The following is a 26,419-nucleotide window of genomic DNA, read 5'->3' as shown; positions in this document are numbered from 1 at the left end:
GTATGTGCCAGGCACTGTGCGTTATTTATATTTATTATCTCGTTTGATCCTCATAGCTATCCTGGGAGGTAGGTGCTATTATCTCCATTTTACAGTTGAGGAAACTAAGGCAGACAGAGGTTAAATGACTTCCCTATGGTCACACAGCTAGGAAGCACCTGAGGCCATATTTTAATTCAGATCTTTCTGTGCCCAGCACTGTATCCACTACTGCTTCACCCAGCTCCCTCAAAGGGAGAAAAGTATCATCAGCGAAGTTGTATTACCACATGTATTTTCTCTATGTAGTTTTCTTCTGTCACACCCAAGTTTAAGCCTGCTTCTCCTTTTTATAAATTATTTTTTTAATTAGCATAAATTCTTTCTCAAAAAACCACTCATCCCTTCATTCAAAAAAGAAAGAAAAACAAAGCGCTTCTTATAAACATGCATAGTCAAGCAAAACAAATTTCCACATTGGTCATGTTCCCCCTCCTGGCCCAAAAGCCTCATTTTGTAACTCTGAATCTTTCACCTCTCTATCAGGAGGCAAGTAGCAGGTTTCAACATTAGTCCTCTGGAATTGTGATGGGTCATTATACTGATCAAAGTTCCTAATTGTTTCAAAGTTGATTGTCTTCATAGTATTGTTTTGTATAAATTGCTCTCCTGCTCATTTCACCCTGTATCAGCTCATATAGTTTTTCCCAGGTTTCTCTGAAACCATGTCCTTCATTATTTCTTATAGAACAATAGTATTTCATCATGTTTGTATGTCATAACTTGTTTAGATGTTCCCTAATTGATGAGTATACCCTCCTGGGCTGTTATAGGGAGGAAAAACACTTGCTATAAAATTAGCATGAGAACTGACTTGCTAGTATTTTTCAGGTCTCAAATTAAATTATCCTGATATAGTTAAGACTGATCTGTTCTTTCCCACCAACACACATTCAGAATAGTATAAAAAGAAGTCTCCTTTCTCCAAAATGAATCCTCATTATGAAGCTATCAGATGAAAAACAAAATGACTTTTGTAGATGTACAGTGATCCCCTTGACTGATTACACGGGGCACAATTCAATCTTGCCCTAGGACAGAGAATGCAGTGATCTTAGTAACAAAGCATGGAGAAACAACTGTTTCAGAAAAGCAATGAACCAGCACCATGAAAAAAACAAAGCACAAGTGAACTGGGCCTTCCACACTTCTCCCAGGCTCTTATAAAATATGATCTTAGGGGCTTAACATTGTTAACGCGAAAATCTCTATCTCTCTTTCCCTTGATCTGTCCCTGCATTTCCTTTTGGGTGCCTGTCTTTGTCTATCTCTATTTCTATCTCTGTCTCTCTTGATTTCTCTGCTTCTATCTCTATCCAATTACATAAAGGAGATATATAATCATCATATTTTCTGAACCTGTCAGAACCGGCCTGACAAAGGACATTCATTTTGCAAAGCCTCATTAAAGTAATACCCTCTTTCTTTGAAAGGAGTCATGTGGTTGTTATAAGTTTAGTGTTTTCCGTGGTAGATAAAACAAGTTCAATCTAGTTCCAGTATTTTACCTCTAGGGGTGGGATTTAGTTCTCTGGGCAAGAACTTAAATCTCCACAATTGAATACTCTTATAATTCTTCCAATTCCAGGAAGATGATAGAAAGGCAGGAAAAGAAAAATGAAAGAAAAAAAGGTGCTGTTTGGTGATGGAACTTCTGACTTGGCTTACAAATCTGTAAACTGAGCCACTTCCACTTGAAGTAGAAGTAAATACTGAAAATTATTGTTCCTTCTTTCTCCCCCAATTAACTAGATTGTGATTCCAGAAAGTGTTAGGGAATTAATTTGCAGATGATGCCAGTTTTGGGAGGGCAGGGAACATGGCCTTCTAATCTGTAATCAATACACATGTGGCCATCACTGTGCTAGGTGCTGGGAGTAGATATAAATAAGACTAATCCTTGGCCTTCAGGAGCTTACTTGGCGGTTTTGGGGGTACAACATAGAAGGATAAATACAGGCTATAAAAAATGCGCAATGATTGGGGAAAGGAATCAACAATTTGTGGCAGCTAGATGGCTCAGTGAGTACAGTGCTGGGCCTGGAGTCAGGAAGATCTGAATTCAAATCCAGCCTCATACACCAACTAGCTGTGTGACCCTGGGCAAGTCCCTTAACCTGTTTTGCCTTAATCCACTACAGAACAAAATGGCAAACCATTCCGGTATCTTTGCCAAGAAAAGTCCATGGACAGTATGGTCCATGGGTTCACAAAGAGTCAGACACATCTGAACAACAACATACCCTGAAAAGGTGACCCTTGAACTGAGCCTCATAAAGAGATAAGAGTTCCAAGAGGTGGAGGTAAGGGCAGGGCAGGTAGGTAGGGTGTGGACCATCCCACTCAAGAGGAACAGCCTGTGCAAAGATAGACTTGGGAGATATAAGGGAGATGGAATGATGCATTGGGGGAGTGGCAAAGAGTTCAATTCAGCTATAGAGGGAGTGTGCATAATGAACAATAGCGTACAATCACCCTGGAGAAATGAGATGAAATCAGACTGTGAAGGGCTTTACATGACAAACAGAGGAGTTTGTATTTTACCTTGAAGTCAGTATGAGTCACCCAAGCTGCAGCTGACATATTGCTGAAGCTAGAGAAGGGCTCTTTTTATGATGTTCAAAACCCCTAAACATGGTAACTTACTACTTGGCTCTTCCAGATTCTACACATCCTCTCCACCCCAACTCCTAACTTATTTAGGTTTAGAACAATCCACTTTCCTGACCATTGACAGAGAGTCATTGACTGGCCTCGTATGTGCAGAGACCATTGAGGGTACCAGCCTGCAGAAAGTTGCATAGAGTGGAGTCAAGGGTCATTGTTGCATTTGGTTCAGGGTCACATTGTGGAAGACCTTGCATGCCAACTAAAGAATTAATTTAATTTAGGCAATGGGAAACTATTAAAATCAAGTGAACTAAATAAATGTTGAAATCAGTTGTAGGGTTTTTTAAATGAAATGTTTGTAAGAGCCTTTTGTTGATGATGTTAAGAAATTCGGCCACTTGACCAAATCCATACAGTAAGTTTGATGTATGGGTGGAAGTCTGTCTGGTAAGGCAGGCGAGGACTAGGACAGTAAGTAATCTAAATGTCCTCGCCTCAAATCTGGGTTTCTTTCTTTCAGATCACATTGTCTCTCCACAGCTAGGTGAGGGGGAAGATGTAAAGAGTTCAGCAGAATAAGTGAATCAAGGCAGTGTCCCTTAAGCATGCCCTTTACAAACTCTATTTGATCTTGACCCTCCTGTGCCGCGGGCCCACGTTGAGCGCTACTTGTTACGGGCTCCTGAAGCCTCGCAGCTATACTCAGGGTTCCCCCCAAGCCCCAGGCCTTTGCCTAAGCAAAGGACCTGATCTCCCGGACAATGAATGGGGCGGGAGCCGAAAAGATGGTGAGTGACTCTGAATTTTATTTCAGCAAGCAGCACCTTTATATCTTTAGTGACGCAGGTACATTCTTTGGTTATGTGGGTGAAGGACAGGTAAAATTCAATACACCTGGGTACTAGAACTGCCCCGACTCCGCCTACTCTCCTCCCCTTCTCTTCCCGCGCTAACCCAATGCTCCCTGCGGTCAGGCAGTCCAGGCAAAGAACCGGAAACTCCACGTGCTCTGGCAAGCCCAGACAGAGAGCCTGAAGTTCCATGTGATCAGGCAGGTCCGGGCAAAGACCTGGAATGTCTAGGGAGGCAACAAAGGTGAGACCCCTCCTCCTGGCTCCACCCACATCCCAAAGCCCTGAGTTTATCTCAGCAGGCCCCTGGGCCTGGAGGTCTGAGGAGGACAGGGCTCAGCTCTAACTCGGCCCCTAACACTCCTGGGAGTCAAAAGGATCTTCAGGGTCAAGAATTACATTTACATGGTGAACGAGCAGGGTTGGTGGCTTCAGAATGGAGAAAATTTGGAATAACCCAAGAGGAAAATTCAGTTCGATAAACACTTACTAAACATTTACTATGTATAAAGAAACACAGCGTGGGTGTTTACTATGTGTACTTACTAAAATAAGTGCAAAGTGCTGGGGACAGAAATGTAGCCCCTGGTTAACAGCATCCCTAATTCTCAGTGTGGGACCCCCAGTGAATGGCTACTCAGGATCAAGGTATTCTGTAGACCTATAGCCCTAAAACCACAGTTTATGAGCCCCTACATATACATCAATCAAATCAATTAACAATCAACCAGAGAACATGATTAGTTAAGATCAAAGACATTAAATGAAGTAACATAAGAAGAGTAGAAACAAGATAGTTCCCCATAAGCTTGAAGGGATAGTATTCTCTCATGAATGCATATAGAATCGCTGGGAAGAGTGAACTCATAGGTTAGAAAATACAAATAGAGAAGTGCACACAGAAAAAACATTTATGCAAGGAAACATGTGGCCAGAACACATGCATCATGCCCTCAACCCTACAGCATCATCCATGTTGTCTAGTGATGGATGCTGTTACATTGTTAATGATAGTTCTGCTTACCACTGGTTTCATATTCTCTGTTGGACATGTTTCGTATTCTTTGCTGTATGTTTTTTAATCAGACATAGTCTCTATTGGTTATTACTCTGTTGTATTCTCTACTGGACGCTAGTCCGATGTAATATCATCCATTGCCTCCAGCTTCTTGCTCATCTGAAATCCTTGGCTATCTCTTTTTTGAAAAACTATGTGTATTGCCATATTTTCTTAGTTTAGAGCCTAGAGATTTTCCCCAACTTTTTGATATGAAGCAGAAAATCCTGGCTCTAGTATCAGCAAAAAACCTCACTTGTCTTATTCCCTCAGAGACTTGGTTATTCATGTTACTCCAGTGGAAGATTCTCAACTTCAGGTGCCAAGCTCTTTAGAACAGTGAATAGCATCCTCCCAACTAGAATAGAGTAGCATTTTGTTTCTCTGAAAATGGTCCCTCTTCAGAGAATCACCAAGTTGGAGGGGCTTTCACTCTGTGTGGGTGGGTCTTTTAATCCCTCAGGTGAACAGGAAGCTGTGTTAAAGGAGACAGGGGCCAATCAAGTCCCATGGAAAATTTAGTTGACTTTTAGGGAAAACTAATCTTTACTGGGAGAAAACAGGGGAATCCTGGTTCACATGGAGAAAGACAAAAGTACCATTCCTGCCTTCAAACAATTCATGTTCAAATAATGGAGACAATATTTAAATAACTAGATACATCCAAGCCATACACAGAGCAGATGGAAAGTAATCTCTGAAAAAAAGGCAACTAGGTGATGCATTGGATAAAATGCTGGGAAGTCAAGACTTATCTTCCTGGGTTCAAATCTGGCCTTAGATACTCAGCTGGATAACCCCTAGGCATGTCACTTAACCCTGTTTGCCTCAGTTTCCTCATCTTTAAAATGATCTGGAGAAGGAAATATGGCAAACTACTCCAGTATCTTTTCTAAGAAAACCCCGAGAGGAGTCACAAAGAGTCAGACTCGACTGAAAAAATGACTTCAGTAACAATAACAATCTCTGAAGGGAGGCACTGCAAGGAGATGAAGGTTTTGGGGGAAAGAAATTGAGTTTGGTTTTAGACATGTTGAGTTTATGATGTCTCCAGGACATCAAGTCTGAAATATCCAATGGGCAACTGGAGATTCAGCACTAAAGCTCAGTTGAGTGGCTGGGGTTGGACATATACATCTGGGAGTCTTCTGCAAAGAGATGATAGTTAAACCTTTGGAAACTAATGAGATTTCCACAAAATAGTATATAGACGGAGAAGAGAAGGCCCAGGGCAGAATCTGGACGTGGATATGATCTAAATGATGAACCAGCAAAGAACTAGAATATAAGGGGGAATGGCTGAACAAATTGTGGTATATGAACGTAATGGAATATTGTTTTCCTGAAAGAAATAATGAAAGAAGCTATTTCAGGGAATCCTGAGTAATATGAATAGATGTAGAGGGAAGTGATCAGAATCATTTGTACAAGGATAAGAACATTGTAAACAAATGAACAAAAAAACACCTCTGAAAGACTTAAGAACTCTGATCAATGCAGTGAGAAATCATGTCTCTGATGAAGCATGCTACCCAAAACAGAGAGATAAAGAACTTAAGATGTGGAAAAAGATTGAAATTTTGGACACGATCACATTTTGCTTGGTTATATTTATTTGTTATGAGATAGTTTTTTTTTAAAAATTCTTTTGCTCTTTTTAATAGAGGGAGTGTTAGGGTAGGGCAGAAGACAGGGAGAATTATTAATAGTGATGCCAAAAAAAGAGTCATTGAAACATTAAAAAAATATACAGAAGAGAAAAAAAAGGTAGTTCAGAAAGAAGCACAGATAAGTACCTGGTTTTGAAAGTAACATGTTGAATTTATTATATATGTGTATATATGTATATGTATATACATATATGTGTATATATATGTATATATGGCATGTGGCATGAAATGGAGAGTCATGCTTTCATATATAATCCTTTTGTGTTTTGTTTTATAAAATAATAATAAAAATAACAATTAAGTATTATATAGTGACTACTATGTGCCAGGAACTGTGCAAAATACTTTCCAAATTTGGTCTCATTTGATCCTAACAGGAACCCTGGGAGGTAGCTGCTATTATTATCACCCCCATTTTATAAATAAGGAAATGGAATAGAACAGAGATTAGATGACTTGCCCAAGGTTGAACAGCTAGTAAAAATTTGAGACAAGATTTTAATTCAGGTGTTTCTGACCCCAGGCCCAGTATTCTTGTCTAATGTAATACCTAGTGGCCTTTATGTATACTAAAATGTTCTTGGGGGGCGGGGTGCAGAGAGTTGTCTTTAAGTTCAGATTTTTAACAATTTAGAATGACTGAAACCAAAAAAAAGAAGAGATGGATAAAGTATTTTCAGTTGAAAAGGGGGAATTGAGGCAGGTCATGTAAGTTTTACTTACAGCATTTGATAGATAAGTAATTGAGGCTCAGAGAGGTTAACCGAGGACTGACCCATGGTCACACAGTCAGTATCAGAGCCAGAACTTAAAACTGTCTCTGAAAAAAGAGACAAAGATTTACAAATGAAGGTTCTAAACTTAAAACAAATATAAAAAATTAAGTTTGAGTCCAGTGTTTTTAAGGCTAGAGAAAAAATTAATTCTGTTTATCAAGGAGGCCTAGGAAAACTGTCTGCCAGCTATGTGCTCAAGATATAAAATTCAGTGATCTTGACCTAGCAATGTCTGGGAAAAGTTTGTTAAAACAAAAACAAAAACAAAAACAAACTGAACTATCTCTCTCCTCCAACATATTCTCAAAGTAAAATAAAAGGAAGCCTCCCTCCCTTCCCTAAGGTGAAATCTCATAATTAAACCATCAGCTTGCTAGGGGCTTTTACCCTTGTGTGTGCATATATGCGTGTATGCATGTGTGTGTGTGTGTGTGTGTGTGTGTGTGTGTGTGTGTGTGTGTGATGGACTCCTTTATCGGCTGGGGAAGCCTATGGAGCCCTTCGCAGAATAATGTTTTTAAATGCAGAAGATAAAACTCATTGTATAATTTTTAATTATATCAAAAAGCAGTTATAAAATAAGCTCATAGATCTCAGTTCAAGAACTCCTGCTCCAGAGTCACACAGATCTTCACGCTGTATAACGCACCATTTGCTCTCCCTCTGAGAACATGTCATCCCACAATGGGAACAAAGTGAGCAGTATCCTCAGTGAAAAAACATTAAGAAGCTGCTCTTTTTTCAGAAAAGCAGTGAACCAGCAAGGGCCATGAGAAATACAAACAAGTCAGACCTTCAGTATCCTTCCCCATCATGTCCCCCAATCTTTACCCATAAAATTATTTCTGGAATCTACTGAAATCCTATATTCTTTCCACTAAGGGCATCCAGAGCTACTGAGCAACATTTTTGTTCCCACCTCCCCCAGAAGAGCATTCTTCCCAGCCCTTGGCCCCTAGGAAGAAAAAGAAGGAAAGCAGAGAATGGAAAACCATTGAACTTAGTTTACAAATTGATAACCTGTGTTGCTTGTGGAAGCAAATATCTGTGTGTGTGTGTGTGTGTGTGTGTGTGTGTGTGTGTGTGTGTAGTTTCCCACAGGAATTTGCTGGGTATAGAATCCTACCTAAATTGCTTGGACTGTAATTCTAGAAATCTCAGTTTGCATAGGAATGCCATTCCTGGAGGGCAGCAAAATTGACTTTCGAATTGACTGCGGAAAGTCCTGAACAACCAATAAACCAGTTTTTTGCTTGGCGTCAATAAGAAGATTGCCTTGAGGTAGTTCAGAACAAAACAATACAAGAAAACAGGTGATGATTCATTTTTGCTTTGGTTGTCCAGCTTTTTAGCACTTTTTCTGGGCTGCTGCCAAGCTTCTTTCAGGGTAGGGTAATAGACACTTCTGCCCCTTGTACTTGTAGTCAGGTGTCCCTGAATAGCCAGAAAAGGAAAAAGGGAAAGTGAGGACAGCAGATAGATCAGGTACATTATTTTTTGGGTAGATGGGTAGATCAGGGTAGATCAGGGGTAGAGCGAGTAGATCAGGAACACTTTTTTTTGGTGGGGGCAAGGCAGGAAAAGGACACACTAATTGTGCTAGACCAGAGGAGGATTTTGAATACAAGGCAATAGAATTGGTCCTGTAGGTGATAATGTGGAGCCTTTGATATAATGAATGATAAGAGGTTTTGTGACTAACCCTTAGTATGGGAATGCTAAGTGTGAGGCAAGAGGAGGTGTGGGGGAGAGTAGGTCACACTTGTGATTGGCACCTCAAAGGGAGGGTGATTCCCTCTATTAGCTCCTACTGCTCTTCCACAACTGGGTAATGAAATGGTGAAGCTTAAGAATTGTTGTAGAGGAACAATTTAATTACAGTGATCTTCTGCAAGTTTGTCCTTTAGCTGGTCATCCTATATTCATCCCCATTGACTCCAGGTAGGAGAGATCCTGAGGAATGGGACATATGTTCCTGTCATCTCCGTGAGGGATTCAACAAGGGGAGTTCTTTTATTAGATCCTTTTTTTCTCTAGTCCCTTCCCCACTACTCCCTCAGCACTGTATCTACAATACCCACAACTACACTGCCATGTATTCCTCATTAGAAGGATTAAGAAAACTTCAACAAACTAACCATGAAGCCATTCCTTCGGATGCATATTAATTTATTTCCCAAATGCCTGCAAGTTTTAATTGGCTGGCTCATAAGTGTTTGAGAGTCTGTCCCAGCATTATCCTAAAAGCTTAGCACTGCCCATAGGAAAAGCTGAACTGTATCAGACAACTCTCTGAACAGGAAACATTTGTCTCCTTGGGGCATCATAGTGCTGCTGTACCTGATAAGTCAAGATCATTGTGGAAACTTCCCTGGGGATGATCCTCATCTCTTTCTGAACCCTCCCCAAAGGACCATAAAACTGAACCAGTAGGGAGCAGATGGATAAAAGATGGTGCTGAGAATAAGGTTCCCAAGGACTTTCTCCAAAAGGCTAGTTCTGCTCTTGGCCATCCAAATTGTTGTGGTCATTTTTATCAAGGGAATCCTTCATAAAGTAAAGGTAAAAGGACAACACGGAGAGCAGAAGGCCTTGTCTCCTTCCTTACAGGATGATAAAACAAACTGGACTTTCAGGAAGACGACTGGGGAGATGACTGTTTATGATCTAGGTAAGATTACACACAGACTCTTTGGAATCATAATCTGTGGGGAAGGGCTTCTGAAGCCAAATTCTGGAATTGGGATGGGGAACTTTCCACATGCACACAAAGATGTATATCTATGCTTCAGTTGTGTAATAAAAATCATTTTCAAATGTCCCCAAGCCTGATGGAGAGGTCAGGATCCTTATATAACTGGTGACCACGTGCCCATCCAAAGTCTGTCAGTCTATATCACGTGTACACAACAAATCTCCTTCACAAGTTGAAAGGCAAGGGAATGGATGAAGAAAGTTGCTAGAATGGTCAGGAGAGGGTGTTGGAGCTTTCACTTAAGCCACTTAAAAACAGCACCTGAGATTGAGAGAGTAACTCAAATTTGGTATAGCAGAAAGCAGAAAAAAATCCTCATTAAAAATAAAGTGTGCAATGAATGTTCAGGTCACCACTAGTAGTTCTGGTGACTACTAGACCATGAGCTCTGTATGGGCAGAGTGGTCTCTTACTTAATTTTTGTATCTTCCCCAGCACTTAGCATAGCAATCTACATGTAATGGGGGCTTATTTAATTTTTGATGAGGTTGTTTAAGAAATATGAGGAAAATAGGAGATAGTGACATGAAGATGATAGACAATGTGTTCTAAAATATAGAGCGTTGGCCTTGCAGTCAGGAAGACCTGAGTTCAAGTCCTGCCTTGGGCACATTGTGTGGCCCTGGACAAGGGAATCAACTTCCCAGTTCCCTAGGAAACACTTGAAAAATCTAAATTCTAGATGTATGTCCTCCCTGGCACCATTCCTCATACCGGTAAAATGTCAGGCCTAGCTCAAACATATATGAAAATGAAGTGGAATATCTGTCCATTCTGTGATAGTAGGGAGGAGGCAAACCCTGAGCGTAGAAGGGTAGTTAGCAGAATTGGTACAGGGGTGGTGGGACCAGTGTAGGAGACAACAGGATAACCGCAATGTCAACAAAAACAGAAGCAAAGCAAAACATTAAAAAACAGAGCAAAACAAAAACAGGAGCAGGAGTCAATGGCTCTTTTTATAGATAAAGTTCTATTTTGATAGAATGTAAACTCCTTTAGGGGAGACACTCATACTCTGTCTTTGTATGCCCAAAATGCAGTATAGTGACTAAAACACAGTGTGTGCTTCATGGATGTTTATTGACTGATTATAAAAACATAGGATTTAAGAGTTGGAAGGATCTGAGATTTAGCCTAATGCACTATTTTTCCTTCTGCTTGTGCTCTTCCCAGGTGGTCCATCTTTTGGTGACGCTCCAGAGTTGCTTTGTCTCCTGGAGCTGTCATCTAACTCTGGGAGTAGGCAGCATAGACAAGATGCAGAATGGGACCAATACAAGAGGCTGGGTCAAACCCATTTCTCTAATGCTCTCGTTGAATACTTTTCCCAGTAGGTCTAATAGAGAGGTACAGTCCCTGAAAAAGTTCTCCACAAATGTTTTCCCCAATAGTCTGACCCAATGCCAGAATTTCCAGCATTACGCATTTATTTCTTTGGGTTAAACAGTGTTATCATCGGAATTTCCCCTTAAAATTCAAACATCTCTGGAAATATATTGAGTCTTCTGCTGGCACTAACAACTTAGTGTGAATTTGATAAACTGGTCAGAACTAGTCAGGTACACAAGCTCTGAAATTATGGGACACTTGACAAGTAATGTTTAATGGAGGCAGTGGGAATAGTGCCTCTAAAGCATAGAGGCTGCACAGCAGGTATCTTAGAGCAGGGCTGTCCAAAATACAGCCTGTGGGCCACATGTGGTGTGATTTTATGTGGCCCACCCGTGGGTTTTAATTTTCACAAGCGAAAAAATAAAATAATAATTTGCATGGAATGTGTATTAGATTTTTTAATTCCATCACTAATAAATAATCTCAATGTTAATTTTCTTTGGTGTTTTTAAGCAGTATTACAGACAGAATGTATCGCATGGAATTTTCAATCGATCTGTGGGATGCGTTTTGTCTGTATGATGCAGACTAGTCAGTATGCACCTACCTTTATACTGTTGTGTTGTCACTTTGTCGTTTTGTGCCTTCATCTGTTGTACTGATGATGCGCGTTCCCCCACTTTCTATTAGTGTACTGTATTTTTTATTCTTGGCGCGGCTCTCGAATAATTATATTATTTTAATGAGACCCTAAGATAACCTAAGGTTGGACAGCCCTGTCTTAGAGGGGCTATTCTCCTGTTGTATTTCTCTGAGACCAAGACTTCTGAATCCCAGAAGTGAGAGAGTCTTTGAGAAATTGGGATGGATAGACAGAGGTGTACAGATGTTTGGAGTTTGCCAGAAATATTCTCTTTGCATTTCCTTACATTTAGATAATTTTACAAGACACTCCACAACACAACAGGAAATGGAGCAAGCAGAAACTATCACGAGACAACCAGTAAAGCTGCAAGATGGAGGGAATCATGTCCAGTCATTGGAACCCAGGGCTGGAAAGAAGGCGCCAATCAAAGTCCTGAGTGAACTCTACCCAGACTCAGTGCTTTTCCTTAACTGGGGTGAAGGCCTGTCAGAGTCCCAACAGACTGAAGCTCAGAGCCTCTTCATGAAGTTTGGTTACAACGTTTACCTGAGTGACCAGTTGTCTCTCAATCGCTCTTTCAAAGATGGTCGCAATCCCAGGTGAAGTTGGATTTACAATACTCTATTAATCTTGAAAGAGCTTCCATTTAAAGTTATGCAGTATTGAGAGTGTAGAGTTGGGGGGATGGATAGGTAGAAAACTATATAAAGAATGAATTGAGGGAAGTCAAGGCTGGAAGGAAGGCATTATAGCAGCATAATGAAATCTAGACGGAGAAGTACCATTTTCCTCCTTATTTTACACATGAACAAAGTGAGCCTTGGAGGGATTGAATGGCCATGAAAATACAGAGCAAGTTGACACTGGATAGAGAATTCATAGACTTATAGGATTATTAGAATTGGAATGGACCTTAAATGTTATCTATTCCAACCCCTTTATTTTACACACGAGGAAACAGAAGTACAGACCATTAAGTGAATTGCCTGAAGTAACACAGTATCCTGATAATCTATCTAACAGTCTACTCAAATTTCTCAAATGCTTTTTCCAGGTCCCCTTTGACATATGACCATATTTAAAGAATGTTCTTTTCTTTCCTCAGAATTCCTCTGTCTTGTCCACATTTTTTCCCTATAAATAATTACTGAGCATTCTTTTATGTGCCCAGCTCTACGAGACACTATGGAAAATATAGGAGAAGATCTTACAGTCAAAGTAGAGAAATAGTAAATGAAATAACTGCATAAAACTTTAAAATACATAATTTACAATTTGTTTTAAAAGTTGTAGTCATTAACTTTAGTGAAATAACAAAACACTTTATTTCCTTTTGTATTCTCTTCTTCGTCTTTGTATCTTTTCAGATTTCTCATTATTTTTTCAAAAAAATTTTTACATAGTTGTAAAATGTTCTAATATACTTTGTGCTTAGGCGTGATTTCCTGTCCTCTTTTATTTCTAAGTTTTCTTCATAGGGGGAGCTTGGTGGTACAATGGCTAGAGTGCTGGACCTGTTGTCCTGAAGACCAGAGTTCAAATTTGGCCTCAGGCAGTTACTAACTGTGTAAATTTAAGCAAGTCACTTAACCTCTCTTTGCATCAGTTTCCTTATTTGTAAAATGGGGAAAATAATAGTACCTACCTCCCAGGGCTGTTGTGAGGGATCAAACAAGATCATAATTATGAAAGGCTTAGCCCAGTGCCTGGCAAGCAAATAAGTGCTATATAGATATTGGCTATCATTAGTCACTTTTTTGTGGTACAGTTATATTCCATTGTGCTTATAGTCCACAATTTGTTCAACTGTTTCCTAAACATTGATGACATCCTCTGTTTGGAGTGCTGGAGAATAAGGTTAATGGATGGTCAGGAAAACTGTGGGAGCCAGGAAAAAGAAAGTCAGCACATACACATCATTGCATCAGATGCTTGAAATGCATTTTTTTTAAAAAAAATTTTATTACTCTTTTTCATTTTTGTAAAGTTGAGAAAATATCTATTTTATCTCCTATGATCCTTTCTATTTCTTGTTTGGTGAAGAATTCTTCCCCTGTCTGATAAGCCTTCACCCCAGTTTTAGAAATGAATTAAATCTGAATAAAATTTGCTTAGGAAGTTGAATGTCCCTTCTTTCCAGGCCTGGAAAGGTATCTCTATCCCTCCTTCTCTAACTTGTTTGTGATATGACCTTTTACATCTAGGTGACATTTCCATTTGGAGCTTTGGAGAAAGCTAATTTCTCTGTCAGACTGGTTTCCAGGCTCTCACCAGTTTTGGTCAAATAGCATTTGTTCTTTTCCAGATAGTTGGAGTTCTTGGTTTTATTGAACACTATGTTTTCTATGTTTGATTGTTTCAGGGTCTCGTGCAGTTTGGGCTTGGGCACTGTCTCAAGCTTCAGGCTTTTTACAGAGCTAATTCTGGGGCTATACAAGTTCTTGGTGCTTCTAAGGTGGTATGATTTGGGGAGAGGTGTGGTCATTGCTGTTCTGGTCTGAGCTCTGGTCTTTACCCAGGAAGGGCCCCTGCTCCTCTGCAGCTGCAAGTGCTAATTCTCTTCTCTTCCTTGGAACTGTGATCAGGTCCCCTACTCCCTAGCGACTGACCACAGGTGCTCCTCTCCTCTGGGAAACTGTGACCTGGAATTGCATATGAGCAATAGAGTTACCAATCAGAGTTAGCTGTGCCCAGTACTGGCAAAGGGTCCCCTGTAATCTCTTTCAGCACATTGTCTGACACATTTACTGTCTCTGGGTAATGAATGAAAAGTCATTTACTAAGTCCTTATTATTTGCAAAACACTGTGCTAAGTACAAAGGATACAACAAATAAAAATAATACAAAACAATTCCTGCTCCCCAAAAGCTGACCTCATGGTGGAAGACAACACATAAAGATTTTAGCTGTTAGATGGAAAGGTCCAATGGTTTGTGTGAATGTGTGTGTGTGTGTGTGTGTGTGTGTGTGTGCATGTGCACATATCTGTCTGTCTGTCTATCTATCTATCTATCTAGAATAGCTCTATAGGTGGGCTATCCTATTACATGCCATAATGTGCATAATAAACATTTTTCAGCCACTTTACCTGTGTGAATGGTCAGGCTGAAATATTTCAAGTGGTATCATCAACGTTCTGGGATTTGATGCAAATATTATAGTATCCTCCACCAATGGGAGATCTAAACTAGCCTGATATTTATAATTAGAGGTTTGCTGAATGAAGTTATATATATATATATATATATATATATATATGCTATACCTCTCAAGGAATCTTGAATAATTTTAAATAGAAGACACCTTGTTGGAAGAGAACTTTTAAAGCAGCATTTTGCTATATTGAATAAAATGCTTTTTTAAAAATGATCAACAACTATTGAGCATGGGAAGTTCTGGAATTTTGTACATCTTTGGGGTCCAGACCTCTACATCACTTCCTGGCTGTCTTCTCACTGTGGCTCAACTCCGTCATTATCTCCATTCCACAAAGACACTTAGACTGTAGCACTGGGTTCTTCAGCTCATGAGAAAGAAGAAGCAAAACCAAAAAAGAAGAGAAAAAAAGAGAGAACAAATAGTTTGCCTCAGTCTGCATTCAGATTCCATAGTTCTTTCTTTGGATATAGATAGCTCTTTCCATCATGAGTCCTTTGGAGCTGTCTTTGAACTTTGTATTGTTGAGAAGAGTCAAGTTTATCAAAGTTAGCCATCACTTCTGTGTGTTGTGTACAATGTTCTCCTGGTTCTTCTCCCCTCACTCAGCATCATATCATGTAGGTCTTTCCAGGTTATTATAAAGTCCATATGTTCCCCATTTCTTATAGCACAATAGTATTCCATTATATTCATATACCACAATTTCTTTAGCCATTCCCCAATTGATGGGCATCCCCTTGATTTCCAATTCTTTGCTACCACAAAAAGAGCTGCTATAAATATTTTTGTATGTATGGCTCCCTTTCCTACTTGTGTGATCTCTTTGGGATACAGCCTTAGCAGTGGTATTGCTGGACAAAGGGTATGCACATTTTTATAGCCTTTTGAGCATAGTTCCAAATTGCTCTCCAGAATGGCTGGATCTGTTCACAATTCCACCAACAATGTAACAGTGTTCCAATTTTCCCAATCCTCTCCAGCATTTATCACTTTCCTGTTTTGTCATGTTAGCCAATCTGACAGCAAAAATATGGTACCTAAGAGTTGTTTTGATTTGCATTTCTCTAAGCAATAGTGATTTAGAGCATTTTTTCATATGCCTATAGATATCTTTAACTTCTTCCTCTGAAAACTGCCTGTTCATATCCTTTGGTCATTTCTCAATTGGGGAATGACTTGTATTCTTATAAATTTGGTTCGGTTCCCTGTATATTTTAGATATGAGGCCTTTATCAAGACACTGGTTGTAAAGATTTTCTCCCAATTTTCTGCTTCCCTCTTAATCTTTGTTGTATTGGCTTTGTTTATACAAAAACTTTTCTATTTAACATAATCAAAATTATCCATTTTGTATTTTGTAATGCTTTCTATCTCTTGTTGTTCTTCCCTTTCCCATAAATCTGACAATATTCCTTGCTCTCCCAAATTGCTTATAGTATCAGCCTTTATTCCTAAATCATGAACCCATTTTGACTTTATTTTGGTATACAGTGTAAGATATTGGTCTATGCCCAGTTTCTGCCATACCATTTTCCAATTTTCACAGCAGTTTTTGTGAAATAGTGAATTCTTAACCCAGAAGCTGGATTCTTTGGGTTTATCAAAGAGTAGATTGCTATAGTCATTGACTACTATATCTTGTGTACCTATCCTATTCCACTGATCCACCACTCTATTTCTTAGCCAGTACCAAATAGTTTTGATGACTGCTGCTTTGTAGTACAGTTTAATATCTGGTATGGCTAGGCTACCTTCCCTAGCATTTCTTTTCATTAACTCCCTTGTTATTCTGGACCTTTTGTTCTTCTAGATGAATTTCATTATTATTTTATCCAGCTCTGTAAAATAATTTTTTGGTAGTTTGATTGGTATGGCACTGAATAAGTAAATTAATTTAGGTAAAATTGTCATTTTTATTATATTAGCTTGGCCTAACCATGACCAACTGATGTTTTTCAATTTATTCAGATCTGACTTTATTTCAAATTTATTATTCTATTTTCCTCTAGTTTTTAAAACTAGAGGTTTTTGAAAAATATGTGTATGTAACCAATTAAGTGGCCATAGAATATGAAATAAAGGAACAAGTCAGACGTGATTCTAGATTTTCCTATCATTTGTGGGAATTGGAGAATGTTAGAGCCACTGATTGAAATGAGGACATTGAGAAGGGTAGCTCCTGTGTAGGTGGAAGAAAAAGAATTTATTTGGGGATAGATACAATGAATTTGAGAAGATAGAATGACATTCAGATCGAAATGTCCACTGAAGGCCAAACCAAAGGATGCTGATATTAACTCCAGCAAGGAGTTTAGACACATTGAAGGTTGCCTTGGCTGTTTTTGAGACAAGTGCTAGAATTTGTTCTTCTAAATAACTAGGGCTACGATGGATGGTTATCTGTCAGGGGTAATTAAGACATTCCAGACTGAGGGATGGGATAAGTGACTTTGGGGGATATGATCTAAGCCATACAATGATAATGCTCTGATCATCATTATTTATGGTTTGTTCTCCTAAAGGTGTCTCGAGAAGACGTATCCCTACCAACTTCCAACTGTTAGTGTCATTCTAACAATTATGAATGAAGCCATGTCAGTTATACAACGGGCCATCAACAGCATCATCCACCGGACCCCTGCCCATCTGCTGAAGGAACTCATCCTGGTAGATGACTTTAGCTCAAATGGTGAGGTGAATACTGGGAAGGGATTTTGTTTCTGGTTTGGACATTATACAAGTCTTACAGATGAATTTACTAATTTTTTTTCATCTAAACTGTTTGATTTACATAGAGAAACTGGAGAGGGTATGGAAAAGAGCCACATACACGAGAAAGGGATTAAAGTATATGACTTATGAGGAAAGAGTCAAGGGACAAAGGAAATGCAGCCTGGCGAATAAAAAGGCTTTAAGGTCCATAAGAATTTTTACCCAGGAACCCAGTGACAATTTTCAAAGATTCTGACTCAGAGGATAATCTTCCCAGTTCTCCAGCTCCACTGGGGACAAAATAAGCTACAGAAGTAAGGATTTAGGCCAGGTATAAGGATTTTCTGGCAGGGAGAGATGTTAAACACTAGGATGCATGTGTGGGGGAGGCCAGTACAATCTGACATTTCCAGCCAGTTCCCCTAATATCCTAAGGATGTTTTATAATTGGCCATCAGAATGTTGAGAATAGGGAATGATGAATTGTTGCTAAAGGATATAAGCTTCTACTTGACCCATCAGTCTCTGTGACTAGGGATCAGTGCTCCTTGCAAAAGACAAGGTACTCTAAATTTCTTTAGAGCAATTCAAACGGAAGTCTATATCCCCCCAAAATAAGATGAATAAGCTAGTTTTAAAAGAATTGAACAAACTCAGATGAACTTAAAACACAAAAGGGAATTAAACAATTGGGATTGAGTTTAATTGGAACCAAGCCCTAAGGTCCCAGTCAAGCCCTTCAGATATCATATAGATTCTTGGGGAAGGCCCCTTGAGACTCTGACTCTGGTTCAAGTGGAGGCCAGATTCATCATAGGGGCAACATTACCCCAAAGAAGGAAATCAGGCAATCTCTGTGTCTCTGTCTCCCTCTCTCTGTCTCTGTTGCTGTCTCCTGCAAACCCCCATCTCTCTGTCTCTGTCTGTCTTTCTGTCTATGTGTCACTCTCTTTTTCTCTCTCATTTTTCCTCACAACAAGGAAACATTTCTAAAACAAAGTTTAGGTGTGACATTTGTCTAAAGTATCCCCTAAAAGGGATTAAAAGTTTTCCTTCTAGAAAGTAATGTACAAAGTCAATAACAGAGAGAGGATAGCTATTTCTTTCTTCCAGCACAAATGCAATACTTACAATACAAAAGACTCCGAAGCATACCTTAATACTTAAAAGATAAAATAATAACCCACCATATGTATTATAATCTCCTGGGAGATAAAATAACTTTAGGGACAGCTGGACAGATATTCATCCATGTGAGATCTATACTATCTGAGCAATTTATAAATCCAGATCTTCTGGGTAGCCAGGAATAGCTCTTTAGTCCCTCCAAGTTCTGCATGATCCTAATAGGGTTTTGTTTTGTTTTCCCTGAAAGAAGCAGCGTAGTTGTCAGAATTATCTCCTGTTAGTCAGATGTTACTAAAGAAGCAGCGTAGTTGTCAGAATTATCTCCTGTTAGTCAGATGTCACTCTTGGACAACTACTCCTCAGGATCACTGTTAAGTGATGTGTACTCAGAGTAAAAAAAAAAAACCAAACAAACAGAAGAGGAAGCCAAGGACTTGATGTCCTGTTGCAAGCTCGTCTGGGCAAGGAGATGTTCTTGTTTCCATGTTTGCTGGGGGTGGAAAGGGTAGATAAATCTTTTCTCCTCCCTTTAGAATCCCAAGGAGCAGCTGGAAAAGTCCTAAGTAATACATTGAAAAAGAATTGCCCTTCCCCTTCTCTTTCTCTTGATCCTTTTATAGACTACTGAGAAGGCTACTCTTCCTTTCTCAGGGGCCAATAGTCTTTTTTTCTTTTCTAAAAAATTAGAATAATATTTTATTTTTCCCAATTACATGTGAAAACAATTTTAACATTCATTTTTAAAAATTTTGAGTGCTAAATTTTCTCCTTCCCCTTTTTTCCCTTCCTTGAGATAGTAAGCAAAGTGATATAGATTGTACATGTGTAATCATGCAAGACATATTTCCATATTAGTCAAATTGTGAAAGAAGACACAGATCAAAAAAGAACCCACAAAAATAGAGTGAAAAATAATATACTTGATCTGCATTCAGATTCCATCAGTTCTTTCTCTGGACATGGATAACAGTTTGTATCATGCATCCTTTGGAATTTTCTTGGATCATTATATTGCTGAGAGCAGCCAAGTCATTCACAGTTGATCACATACAATATTGCTGTTACTATGTACAATGTTCCCTGGTTCTGCTCACTTCACTTTGCATCAGTTCATGTCTTTCCAGGTTTTTCTGAAACTGTCCTGCTCATCATTTCTTATAGCGTAATAGTATTCAATTACAATCATAAACCACAACTTGTTCAACCATTCCCTGATTGTTATACATCTCCTCAATTTCCAATTCTTTGTCAGTGGCCAATAATCTTCAACACAAATACTATATCATGCACGTCCTTTAGCAAGGTTCATGGGCTTGCTTTTGAAAATAAACTAATTTTGTCTTTACAATTTCCCACAGTTGTTTTCTTGATAAAAATTTCTCCTTTGTACAACTTAGGGGACTTTATTAACTTTATTCCACTATATTCTTCTGCTTTCAAAATGATTTTGGAAAATATTTAAATCATTGATTAGTTTGTTATTTTGGTTTTTGTGTAAATCCAACTACATGAAGTAGCCTATTGTTATTTGATTAGAATTCCTTTAAATCTATGAATTAATATGTAAAGTAGTGACAATTTTATTAGGGGTCATGATAGACCAAAATAGTTCCAAGGTTATAGTATCTCAGGGTACTTATACTTCTAAGATGTGTCTGATTGGTTTTCTATCACTGAAGTCACAGTCAGAGAGGAACCAGGTAGTTAAAAACAAGAAGTTTCCAGCCTCAAAACTTCCATGTATAGTAAATTCAGAAATGGGTAAGTTCAAGTAAGAGGATACCAGGTAGGGTCAATGGACATGGCTAGAGGATAAAAGGTTCTTAGACAGAGAAAAACAAGGCCAGAAAAAATAGAAGTTTTTTTGAGAATGTAATATGCATGTTGAAGGTTGACATGGCAACAAAAAATAGAGGTGATGCCTGGTAAATTTTTTTGAGAAGTGAGCCTGAAATTGAGGGGAAAGGTCAAGGATAGTAAAGCTACAGATTTGGGAATCATCTATAGAGATACTAGTTGAAGCTATACTAATGAATAATATCATCAAGGGAGAACCCATAGAGATGAAAAGGAAGAAGGCTAAGATCAGAAAGTTGAGTGATTCTTACGTGGAGAAGAGGGGCCAGAGAAAGAGACAGTGAAAGTCTGGTCAGAGAGGTGGGAAAATAATCATGAGTGTGCAGTGTTATCAAAGCAAAGAGAGGAGAGGGCATTAAGTGACTACTATCAGTAGTGTCATATGTTGCAGAGAGATTAAAGTGAATGAGAAATGAGTCGGGACCTTTGGATTTGGCGATTATAGATTATTGGATTCAGCAGAGTGGTGGGAATGAGAACCAGATAGCAAAGGGTTAAGGAGTGAGTAGGTGATGAGTAAAATAAGACCATGAGAACAGACTGATCTATGGAAGCAAAGGAGAATAGAAGATGGAATAGTAGCTCTAAGGTACAAGGTTAAGAGAAGGTGGCAGAACAATAAAGTGGATGTGTAAATGGGGCATTAGAGGTGTGCTGATTCCTATTCTCAGCCATGGGAGCAGTGGAATGTGGGAGAAGAAATAGCCACAGTTGAGGAGATTCTCCAAGACTGAGTGTTATCAGGGTAAAAGTAGATTTTCATTAGTTTGTGAAAATGTTATATTAATGATTTTTTAAATAATTCAGTTACTTCACAACATTCATACCTAGAACTCTCATAATAAAGAAGTACAGTTAAGCAACACAAATGTACATACTGACCTTTCATGGTGTGTTCTTCATTTCCTATCTGTAATTCATCTTAGTCCTCTGTAATCAAGACTGGTCATTGTATGGCAAGAATTAATTTCATTTGGGGAATGTGAAACAAGTGTAAAGGGAGTTAATCAAGGTTGAAAGTAAACTATTTATCTAAGTATGAGAATTCCAGAGAACACACTGGAAGAATTTAGTAGAGGGGAATTTGCTTCGGTGAAAGTGGATTTGGGAAATTCAAGGGCTGAGCTAGAAAGAGATGAAGCGTCTATCAAAGCAGAGAGTTTTGTGCCCAAATTGGTAATTAAGGATAACAGAGATCAGGAGAAAAGAAGATTCACAAATTGGAAGACTATGTTAACCATAGCAGTGGGTTGGTGCCGAATATACAGAATTAGCAAATGGAGGCCAGAATGCTGAGAAGGTAGAACAACAAAGAGAAGGAACAACGGTATGATGGTCATGTTTCCGCAGCCTAGGCTCTCTCTCAGATTGAATTCCCTTGACTTGGTGGCCTGGACCCTACTCCAGTGATTGTATAGTGCATAGTGTTTGCGTTAGTGTCTCATCTCTACACTGGGCTCTCCCTGAGACTTAACATATTTGGACAAAAGAATACAAATTATTTGTGCTGTCATACCAAACGTTATTTCCCAAAACTTTGAGAATCTGTAATTGGCATAGGTATTACCTCGACCAATGCATGTTGCAATCCCATTGTAAAATAGTAAATGGTCTTCAAGTGCTGCTGTGGTTGAAAAACCTCTGTGCTGACGATTCTCAACATCTCTTTATTCAGCCCTAACTTCTCTTCTGACCTCCAGTTTTAAATCTCCAGCTGCCTATTTGACATCTCAAACTTGAGATGTCCTGTAGATATCTTAAACTTAATATGCTTGAAACGGAATTCATTATCTTTCCTCCCAAGCCCCCCACCCCTTCCAAACTTCCTTATTGTTGTCAAGGACACCACAACCCTCTCAGTTACACAGGCTTGAAATCTAGGTGTCACCCTCAACTCCTCACTCTTTCTCACCACCGCCATCCAGTCGATTCTACCTTTGTAACATCTCTCATATATGCTCCTTTCTCTTCTCTGACACTGCCACCACCCAGGCTCAGTGCCTTATCACCTCACACCCAGGCTATCACTTTATGGTTGGTCTCTCTGCCTGGTTGTCCGCACTCCAGTGCATCCTCCTCTCAGCTGTCAAATTGACCTTCCTAAAGTGCAGATCTGACCATGTCACACACACCCCTTGATAAATTCCATTGGTTCCCTATATCCTCCAAGATCAAATATAAAATCCTCTGTTTGTCATTCAAAGCCTTTCATAACCACACTCCACTCTCACCTTACCAGTCTTCTTTTACTTTACGCCACCCTGTGTACTCTTTAATCCAGTGACATTGGCCTCTTTTCTGTTCCAGGAACAGGACACCCCATCTCTATGTATTGACTTCACAGTTATTATATGTCATAGGTAGGACTTGAACCCAAGGCTCCCTGGCTTAAAGGCCATTTCTATAACCCAGCCCTTGCCTTTTCCAAATCCAGTCTCATCTAAGAGAAGTCCCTTCCACTGTGCCCTCTGGAATTCTCATTCTTACATAAATATTTCACTTTCAACCCTTGATATATTTCCTTTGACAACTTATTTCTATCCATTATACAGGTTGGCATAAGGAATAAGAGATTCCCTCTCTTCCATGACAGGTGCCCTTCAGGTGTTATAAACAAAGGTGGATCCTGTATAATCTCATAGAATTGATTGGGGGGCTCATCAGATTGATGAGTCTCTCCTGATCAACTCCTCTTACAATGGTGTTGTTTCAATAGCTATCCCTTAGGCTGAATTCACTGACTACCATGTGTGGATCTGTCCTACTTCTGACATAGAAACCAGCAAACAATGCACACTTGAGTCCAAATCCTTTTAGATATACTTAAGCACAAAGGGACCAAATAGAAGGAGGTGTGGGTTATATGTATATACATATCTTTGGAAGAATCTAGCCGTATCTATCCTGGAGGACAATGGTGCCCCTTTGTTAAGGTGGAAGTGGGGGTAGGAACTGCAGCAGGGGAGATTCACTTTCTGACTTAATATCCTGGGAATGTATTGAACATTCAATTAAGGATATCTCTACCCATACTTACAAAATACATATTAATTGTTGTTTTTCAGTCATTTCTCAGTGGTGTCCAACTCTTCATGACCCCATCTGGGGTTTTCTTGGCAAAGATGCTGGAGGGGTTTGCTCTGTCCTTCTCCAGTTCATTTTACAGATGAGGAACTGAAGCAAACAGGGTTAAGTGACTTGTCCAGAGTCACACAGCTAGTAAGTGTCTGAGACCAGAGTTGAATTCAGGAAGATGAGTCTTTCTGACTCCAGGCCCAGCACTCTATCCACTGCACCACCTAGCTGTTGTACCATATTGAATACCATATAAATAAATATTGTGCTTTGTTTCTAGATGAACTAAAGGAAAATTTGGGTAAACAGATCCAGCTTTACAACCTCAGGTATCCCAAGCTGCTGAAGCTGATCCGTCACACCAAGAGGAAGGGGCTCACTCAGGCCCGTATCTCCGGCTGCAAAGCTGCTAAAGCGGATGTGGTCATTGTCTTAGATGCTCATGTTGAAGTGAATGTTGGTTGGTAAGACATCATGGACTGGCTCTGGGGAAGGGGAATAAGAAAACAATGCATTTTTTTCATGGGTCCCCACAGGGATAGGGTAGAGATGGGCAAAGGCAGCACCAAATCTTAGATGAGGGGAAGCCCCAAAGGAAGAATACCCTCTTATCTCTGGGAGTAGTATACTGTAATGCAAAGGCCTTCCTAATACCTCTAGTATAGACCCCCTTCTTTCCTTTGATTCTACCACCACAGGCCCTCACCACGTCACTCCTAGACTATTGCAATAGCCTTCTGGTTGGTTATCTTGCTTCAAGTTCCTCCACACTCCAGTCCATCTTCCACTCAGCTGTTAAATTAATTTACCTAAAGTGATCATGTGATTCCCCCCCATCAACATTATTCAATAAACTTTGGTGACTCCCTGTCACCTAGGATTCAAATCTAGCCTCTTCTGACCAATTTGAGCTGTGTATATCCAAGTTATACATAGCTGGCTTTATGTTATCTCCCCACATTAATCTGTGAACTCCTCGAGAGCAGGACTGGCTTTTGTCTTTCTTTGTATCACTAGAACTTAGCACAGTGCCTAGTACAGAGTAGGCACTGAATAAATATTTATAGACTGACTACCTAGAATATTCTAACACTTCAGACTGTAATAGAGGGGAAAAAGACAAAACTCATGCCACAAAACTTGAGATTTACTAAAGGCAGCTAGGTGGCCCAGTGAACTTGGATCACTGAACTTGGAGTCTAGAAGTCTTGAATTCAAATCCCACTTTGTACACTTACTAGCCATGTGACCATGGGCAACTCACTTAACTTCCATTAGCATCAGTTTCTTTCTCTGTAAAATGAGAGTGACAAAGGCAGCTACCTCACAGAATAGGTATCTGATTTTCTTTCTACCACCCTAGTTCAGGCCCTATCCTTTCTCCCCTGGACTATTGCAATTTTTTAAAATTATTCTCCTTGCTTCAAGGTTTTCCCCACTCAAAATCTGTCCTCGTTAGCTTCTGAAATGATTTTCCTAAATTACAGGTCTACTCAGTAAAATCCCATGATTCAATCACCTCTAGGATCTAACTAAACTCAGGAGGAGTCCTGTTTCTTTATTATTTTTCTTTTCATACACTCCTCCATCTGACCTTTCTAGTCTTATTATACATTCACACATTCTATGATCCAACCAAACTGGTCTTCTTACTGTTCTTTATCCACACCACTCCTCTCTCGTTTCCATGCTGTGGTTGTACCCCCTTCTTAGAACATACTCCATCCTCACCTCTCTTTCTTAGAATCTGTAGCTTTCTAAAAGACCCAGCTTAAGGGCTACCTTCCACACGAAACCTTTCCTGATCACCCCCCCCAATCTGTTAATATCTGCAATTTATATTGTATACACACACACACACACACACACACACACACACACACACACACACACATATATATATATATATATTGCTACTTCCCCAACTTTGACTCAAATTGATGGGCTGGGTTTCCTGAGAGCGATGACTACTTCTCACTTCAGGATATCATAATCAAGTAACTCTGAAGATTGTTGGGGGTTCTAATGCTAATGAACCTACACTGGTGTGCTCCTAATTGATTATCAGTCATAGTGAAGTAAATTTTAGAAATGCTATTTACCAAGCAAAGGTAGGTACTATAATTACTCCCATTTTACAGATGGGGAAACTGAAGAAGATAGAAGTTAAGTGACTTGCCTAGGGTCACACAGCTAATAAAAGTATGAGGCTCCATTTGAACTGAGGTCTTCTAACCCTAATGCTCTATTCACTGTCCCACCAAGTTGCTCCAAATGCAAAGAGTGGTCACAAGTCTAATGCATAATGATACTGAGGCATAGTGTAGAGAATATATGTGTGGCCAAAGGATAAATGCATAACTAAGGATTACAGGAAGTCCCTTTTAGAGTTTCCAGATGGTCTTCTTTTCAAATGCAAGGGGGTATTGCTCTTGTCTTCAGTAAGTCTCCCTCTGCTCCTGGCTAGATGCATTGTTTGTTACTGGTCCAGTTTCTGATGACATGGTCATGGAAAGCATGTTACCCCAGGCTATCAAATGGAGATGGTCTTAACATTATTAATTAACATTCTTATATTCCTAGGACTGAATTAAACTAGAGCCTTTCACCCAAGAATGACTCATAACTCTGGGTTATCCTTAAATCAATCTGGCTTTCTGATCCCCTGCAACAGAATCTGATTTTTGAAGGATGCTTAATGTTGGGGTAGAGAGATTTCCAACTATGAAGTGGTTTTGATATGAATCCATCA

At 39.4% G+C, this 26,419-nt stretch overlaps 1 protein-coding gene across 1 annotated transcript in view; it reads left to right on the top strand.

The window, feature by feature from the left end:
- Positions 1 to 12,060: 12,060 nt before the first annotated feature.
- The window catches only part of LOC118851158 (probable polypeptide N-acetylgalactosaminyltransferase 8), a 35,649-nt gene continuing 21,290 nt past the window's right edge, over positions 12,061 to 26,419 (top strand). Inside the window, exons 1-3 of the mRNA XM_036760680.1 lie at positions 12,061 to 12,335; positions 17,418 to 17,584; positions 23,948 to 24,131. Coding sequence (XP_036616575.1) covers positions 12,061 to 12,335; positions 17,418 to 17,584; positions 23,948 to 24,131 — 626 coding nt within the window. The remainder of the gene's footprint in view (positions 12,336 to 17,417; positions 17,585 to 23,947; positions 24,132 to 26,419) is intronic.

The sequence above is a fragment of the Trichosurus vulpecula genome, chromosome 5 (assembly GCF_011100635.1).
Source record: "Trichosurus vulpecula isolate mTriVul1 chromosome 5, mTriVul1.pri, whole genome shotgun sequence".
NCBI lineage: Eukaryota > Metazoa > Chordata > Mammalia > Diprotodontia > Phalangeridae > Trichosurus > Trichosurus vulpecula.
Note: the sequence above shows the minus strand (reverse complement) of the source record. Positions and strands in the feature narration are given on the sequence as shown.